Source organism: Podarcis raffonei, chromosome 7 (assembly GCF_027172205.1).
Source record: "Podarcis raffonei isolate rPodRaf1 chromosome 7, rPodRaf1.pri, whole genome shotgun sequence".
Taxonomy (NCBI): domain Eukaryota; kingdom Metazoa; phylum Chordata; class Lepidosauria; order Squamata; family Lacertidae; genus Podarcis; species Podarcis raffonei.
Window position 1 is genome coordinate 1,226,779 of NC_070608.1, and position 6,644 is coordinate 1,233,422.

The 6,644-nt window shown below is 52.2% G+C and overlaps 1 protein-coding gene across 1 annotated transcript in view; it reads left to right on the forward strand.

Moving 5' to 3' along the window:
• Positions 1-4,388, forward strand: part of DGAT1 (diacylglycerol O-acyltransferase 1) — a 35,693-nt gene extending 31,305 nt beyond the window's left edge. Inside the window, exons 14-17 of the mRNA XM_053395073.1 lie at positions 165-230; positions 545-632; positions 1,742-1,804; positions 3,147-4,388. Of these exons, the coding sequence (XP_053251048.1) occupies positions 165-230; positions 545-632; positions 1,742-1,804; positions 3,147-3,293 (364 nt within the window). The 3' untranslated portion in view covers positions 3,294-4,388. The remainder of the gene's footprint in view (positions 1-164; positions 231-544; positions 633-1,741; positions 1,805-3,146) is intronic.
• The last annotated feature ends 2,256 nt before the right edge of the window (positions 4,389-6,644 follow it).

Here is a 6,644-nt window from a genome sequence, read left to right on the forward strand (position 1 = left end):
CTGTGCACAGCCAGACCGCTCCCATTTGACCCTGCAGGAATTGGGCCCCCTGTCCGAAAGAGAGGGGGGGACGACCTATTTTGTTCTGTTAAGGGTTTCTCTCAATGTCAAGGGTTGTAGGGTTAGTTGACGCGCAGCAACACATGTCCCTTTTCTTCCTTCAGGAACTCGGAGACCGTGACCTATTTTTGGCAGAACTGGAACATCCCGGTCCACAAATGGTGCTTGAGGTACACCTAGGCTGAGTTGTGACAATCCTGGGGTCAAGGGGGGGTGCTGTAGCTGTCAGTGGGGGATGGCCGGGCTAATTCTGCTCATAGTCCAATTGGGACAGATGAAAGGGAGTCCTCCTTCGTGCAGCACGTATTTAAACTGTGGAACTCGCTTCTGCAGGAGGCAGCTGTGGCCCCCAACTTAGATGGCTTTGAAAGAGCCTTCTCTAGGAATATTTCTACCAACGGCTTGAACCACAGTAGCTCTGCTCTGCCTCCAGGGTCAGATCCAGCAGCCTCTTCTTAAGTTCTCTCTCTCCTTTGCGCATTAGGCATTTCTACAAGCCCATGATGAAGAAGGGGGCTTGCAAATGGGTGGCTCAGACAGGCGTCTTCTTCGCTTCTGCTTTCTTCCACGAGGTTAGTACCTGCTCCACAAATTTATGTGCATGAATGTCGACAGGAGAGCCCAAAGGGACTCTCCCCCCCCCTCTTTTACTGGCTTGCAATCTCAACCCTCTTCTTAAAGGCTGTGGATTTCGTACCAAAAAGCATCCTTGCTGGTGCTCAGCCAGCCTTTCTCTGCAAGGGTGCGAGAGAGGGAAGCAGCATCTGATTGAGGGGGAGGTGTGGGCCTCCTGAAACTGAGCTTCGCAGCCCAGGCGGACATGGCGGCAGGCAGAGCTTTCTGCTGGAGACCATTTCTGCAAAGACCAGTAAGGAAAAGGCTTGGGAGACAATTGCTTACTCCCAAGTTTTGCCTATAGCAAAAAAAGGTGTGTGCTGGGCAGAGGTAAAGATAGTAGTTCTCAGCTCTAAGAATCCACCTGAAAACTCCCAAGTTGCGATGATCAGAGACCCCCGAACTTGAAGCATGGGAAGTCCCAACAAAAAATTATAATTTGGGCAGAATATTTGGACCATTTGATATGTATTTGTATAATTTGGAACATTCAACATGATTTGATTGGATTGTTAAAATGGGAAACTTAATAAAAATGATTTTTAAAAAAGAAAACTCCCAAGTTGCACTGCATCTTTTGGAGGAATTTGGAGACAAATGCCAAGGTGTCTTTGAGGAAGTTAGATGCTGCTGAGGGACACTGTGGCTCCTCCTCCTCTGAAGAATGATGGATAAGCATCTTTCAAGGGCTGGCGTAGGACCGTCCTCTCTGGAAGCAGAGAAGGGGCAGGGGGCGCGATCGTGTCTTGCCTTCCGTTCTCAGCATAAGGTTTGAACAGGGCGAAGTGGGTCAAACTCCTGAACGTGGAGAGGGCAAGGGTGTCCTGGCTGGAGCTCGCTCCCTTGACTTGCTCCCCCGGCCCAGTGTGGGTCATTCCATGGGCTCACACCTAAAGCTCAGGAGGCAAGAGAGCGCCCTTCCTTCTGTTTCGTCCAGGGGAGACTCGTGGGCTGCTTGCTGGGCTTCAGAGGGTGGCATGGGAGGCAGCCAGGCTTGCCAGCCAAGCTTCCTTTGTGCCCTCTCCTCTCTGGACTGATGTCTTTGTGGGTTTCTGTCCCCACCCAGTACCTGGTCAGCGTGCCCTTGAAGATGTTCCGGCCCTGGGCGTTCATAGGGATGATGGCTCAGGTAAGGATTGGGTCCTCACCAGGGGATCACATTCACCCGCTGCTATACTAGCTGCACTGGCTCCTGGTGGAGTACAGGATCAGGTTCAAGGTGCTGGTTTTGACCTTTAAAGCCCTATACGCCTAGGACCCTCGTACCTACAGGACCGCCTCTCCTGGTATGTCCCACGGAGGACCTTACGGTCTTCAAACAAAAACATCTTGGAGGTCTCAGGCCACAGGGAGGTTAGGCTGGCCTCAACCAGAGCCAGGGCTTTTTCGGCCGTGGCCCCGATCTGGCGGAATGCTCTGTCACAAGAGACTAGGGTCCTGCGGGACTTGACATCTTTCCGCAGGGCCTGCAAGATGGAGCTGTTCCACCAGGCCTTTGGCCAAGGCACAGTCTGACCCCCTCCTTTGGTAATTCTTCACAGTACTCTAGCCCAATGGTTGCCATTAATTTGACTCTGACTTGGTTTTAGAATGAATTGATTTTAGAATGCTGTGTTACTTTTAGTGTTAGCCGCTCTGAGCCCGGCTTCAGCTGGGGAGGGCGGGATATGAATAAATATTATTATTATTATTATTTTGCATTAATGAGTGACTTGGCAAAGGCCACTTGCCGCCAGCTCAGCCGCCAGCTCAGCCTTGTGGTGTCTTGGCAGAGGGGGTGAGGGTCAAACGAGAGTCCAGGATGCTGCTGTTGCCACCACCCCAGAGAGTTCTGTCTTCTTTCCTGTGAGCCTTGGGACAAGACTTGCACTTTGGCCCTAGGGTGGAGAATCATAGAACCACAGATCTGTAGAGCTGGAAGGGACCCCAAGGGTCATCCAGTCTGACCCTCTGCAATGCAGGAATCTCAGCTGAAGCATCCATGACTGATGGCCACCCAAGCTCTGCTTAAAAACTTCCAAGGGAGGAGAGTCCATCACCTTCCAAGGGAGTCCATTCCACTGTCCAACAGCTCTTACTATCAGAAAGTTCTTCCTGATGTTGAATCTCCTCCTTGTAACTTGAAGCCATGGGTTCAAGTCCTCCCCTCCAGAGCAGGAGAAAACAAGCTTGCTCCACCTTCCACATGACAGCCCTTGAGATATTATTATTATTATTATTATTATTATTATTATTATTAAATTTTATTTATACCCTGCCCTCCCTGGCCAGAGCCGGGCTCAGGGCGGCTAACACCAATAAAATCACACTAAAAACATAATAGGGGGGGAAAGAAGGGGGGGGAAAAAACCCCCAATTTAAAATACAGGTTAAAATGCATCTGAAGATGGCTGTTGTGTCGCCTGTTCTCCAGGCTAAAAAGACCCATCTCCCTCCGCCATCTTTCCTCCCTCTTCCCTCCTCCTCCGCAGATTCCTCTGGCCTGGTTTGTGGGCCGGTTCCTTCAGGGCAACTATGGGAACGCGGCTGTGTGGATCTCCTTGATCATTGGGCAGCCCATTGCCGTCCTCATGTACGTCCATGACTACTACGTGCTCAACTACGAGGGCAGCCAGTGACCCCCCCCCGGCGATGCCCCTCCTGCCTTCCCACCAGCAGAGGGACCCCTGGCGAGGGCAGAGCAGCCTCTTCCTGCCGTTTCCTGGGCGCCCCACGACTCTCCGCAGCACCAGCAGGGGCAGAGATGCTGCTGCCGCCATCTTTGCCCTGGAAAGTTGCCTTGTGTGATCTTTTTCTGTGTGTGTGTGTCTGTCTGTCTGTAACGGCTGCCCGCCAGGTACTCGTTTTTTGAGTCCGAAGTCTGGATCAATGCAATAACTGTCAGTGGGGGCCGCCTTCTCTGGATTGACGCTTGGGGCCGGCACCTGGGCTGGGAATTTTCCAGGTGAATCCTGCCGCGGCTCAATGAAGGAGGAGGGAGGTGTGGCCCCCCATCCAATTGGAATACGGTTCGAATCCTGCTGTGCCCAAGGGTGTGGCTGGGAGTTGGGGGGGGGTCTGAGCTTTGCCCAGAGCCTGGATGGCCCCCCCATCTGGGTAGGCAGAGACAGCTCCCTCCCTTTGGTGCTGACCTTCAGGGCGCTTTAAAGGACTGTCCCTCACTGGGGGGGGGGGTCCTCTTCCGTCCAGCCCAAAGGCATTGGGCATTCAGTTCCGTCCTAGCTTTTGGCTACCGGCAGCTCTTCTGTAGCGAAAGGGGCGCAGCGTCCCCTTTTGCCGGCCTTGAGCCCAAGGCCTTATGGGAATAAGGAATGCTGGTTAGCAGGGGCTCCTGTGGCCGGATTTTGGTACTACTGCCTGTGGTGGCACGGGTGATTGGAAGCTTTTTTCTCCTGGGGGGGCCTGGTTTGGGTTCGTGGCAGTTTCTGCCCCTAGAGCTGCCTCGGTTCTCTTCCGTCCCCTTTCCCAGGATCCGTCCTCGCAGCAGGGGAGCAGCGACTTGTGGGGGGCGGGGTGTTGCTCCAATTCCACAGCACCCCTGCTCCCGGCATAGGTGGCTGTGTTGGCGACTGCTGCTGCCCAGCTCTTTTTCAGCCAAGGTGGTGCTTGGCTGTGTGTGGTCATTCCCCTGTTTTGACAACCCAGCAACTTTTTAAAGAGTTTGCAGAATGTATCTGTCTCATACAAAAAGTGATTAAAGCATATTTTCAAAATTCTGTGTTGACAAAAGGTTGGGGGGGGGGGGCGCTAAAGGGTCCACAGAACTGTACCTTGTTGACATGACCAAGTGGATTACACTGATTTCTGGCAATCGTTTCTTCACACCTGCGGCAAGAATATATTCCTGAAGTGCTCCTCTGTCCTGGAAGTTATCCAGAGCTTTCCTCTCCTGTTCAAAAGGGTTGCTTCCAAATTTGCCTTTTGTTTTACATTAAAACAAAAATACAGAAAGCATCACCCCCACCTTTAAGGTGCAGTTGGCGCCTTAGAGCCATGCAGAGGGAGCCCAAATTCTGGGGTGGCGAGATAATTTTACCTTAAGCGCACTGCCAGGGTGGCAACTCCAGATCACAAAAGGCCTGGGCAGATGAAGGTTTTTGCCACTGTTAACGGAGAAATCCGACGGCTCCCTTGGACAAAAAAAAAAAGGACACCAGCCCAGGAATACCAGCGCAAAACAGCAGCCAGTCGGCTTGGTCTTGACTGAAGACTGTCGCGACAGGACTCCCCCCTGCCACAAGGTGGAACAAGATGGAAGCCCTGAAGAAAAGAAGACCCCAACTTTTATTAGCTACTAATCCCCATGTTACACCCCCCAACTACATCACTCATACATCATGGTTACATCATGAAAGGGGAGGTCTGCTGGCAGTAATCTGAGCATCCTGGACCCTGCCCCATGGTTCCCCTTGCCCTCCACCAAACACCCATCAAGTGGAACAAAAGAGATATTAACATTTCCCTGTTTCCCAGCCAAGTTCATCACACCCTTTTGTCTTGATCTGGGTTTGGTATTTCTGGAATGGCTACCTGCCTGGCACTCAGGTATCAGGATGCCAGGGATTATCACTCAGGCAGAGGGGCTGCTGAGGAGCTGAGCTCACATGTCTAGATGAGTTTCTGAAGTTTTCCCAGTGAGCCAGTAAGGTAAAGGTAAAGGGACCCCTGACCATTAGGTCTAGTCGTGGCCGACTCTGGGGTTGCGGTGCTCATCTCGCTTTATTGGCCAAGTGAGTCGGCGTACAGCTTCCGGGTCATGTGGCCAGCATGACTAAACCACTTCTGGCGAACCAGAGCAACGCACGGAAACGCCATTTACCTTTCCGCCAGAGCGGTACCTATTGATCTACTTGCAGTTCGACGTGCTTTCGAACTGCTAGGTTGGCAGGAGCTGGGACCGAGAAACGGGAGATCACCCCATCGCGAGGATTCGAACTGCCGCCCTTCCGATCGGCAAGCCCTAGGCTCTGTGGTTTAACCCACAGCACCACCCATGTCCCTCAGTGAGCCAGTACTTAGATACATTTATCAGTGAATTCTTACATTTGGTATTCTACAGCAGAGGCCCTTTGAACAGACAGGAAGAAACTGTGGTAAAGTGTGCTGTGGAGACAAGTCACAAAAAGTGATTGTGCTGATTTTGGTAGTGGGCTGCATGCGCATGATATCTGCTGGAGAGGGAACCGCCCCCCCAACCTATACATAAATTCCTGCAACACCTGGGGCCCCAGAGGAAAGACCCAAGTAGAATCTGGAATCTGAATTTTCCCTGCCTGAAATCCTGGGCAACTTTGTGGGGAATCTCCAGTAGGGTCTCCGAGGAAGATCCTAATACCCAGTATGTTCACGGGAGAGCAGGCGGTGGTTGTGCTTTGGGGTGACCTTAACCCCCCCCCCTGCTCTTCGCGTGTCACCATTTGCAAATCCCGGCTCATCATGTTTGATCTACCTGAGATTCCCGCATTGCAGGGGTTAGACTAGATGACTCCTTCGGGTCCCTGCCAACTCTGCCATCCTATGATTCATCGCCAGCTCAAAGGGGATTGTCATCAGAAGAACTGCGGGAGTCCCAGCATATACCTGCATCTAGTTTTGATTGGCATCTGCCTGTCTTGGGAGACCAAGTGAAGCATGCGCCTCGGGGAGTGGCCAAACCTTGGGAGACTTGAAGCACCTGCTGTGGCTGATGCGGGAGAGATTCGCACCCACGTCCAGCATAAAAGAAGCAGCCCAAGAGGCAGGCGCTGCCCCTGCCCTGCCCTGGGAGGCCTGGAGGCTTTCTGCAAGGGGTGCATTGCTGCCTCATCCTGGCTAGGAGCCCTCGAGGGCCCTCCATGAATTTGCCCCATCTTTTATTTAACTTTATTGCAAAACAAATTACATATAACAGACAATGCCTCAATGACAACTAAACATTAACAACACATTGTCAAACATCTCACATACGTTGACTCACTGAGCTTTCTACA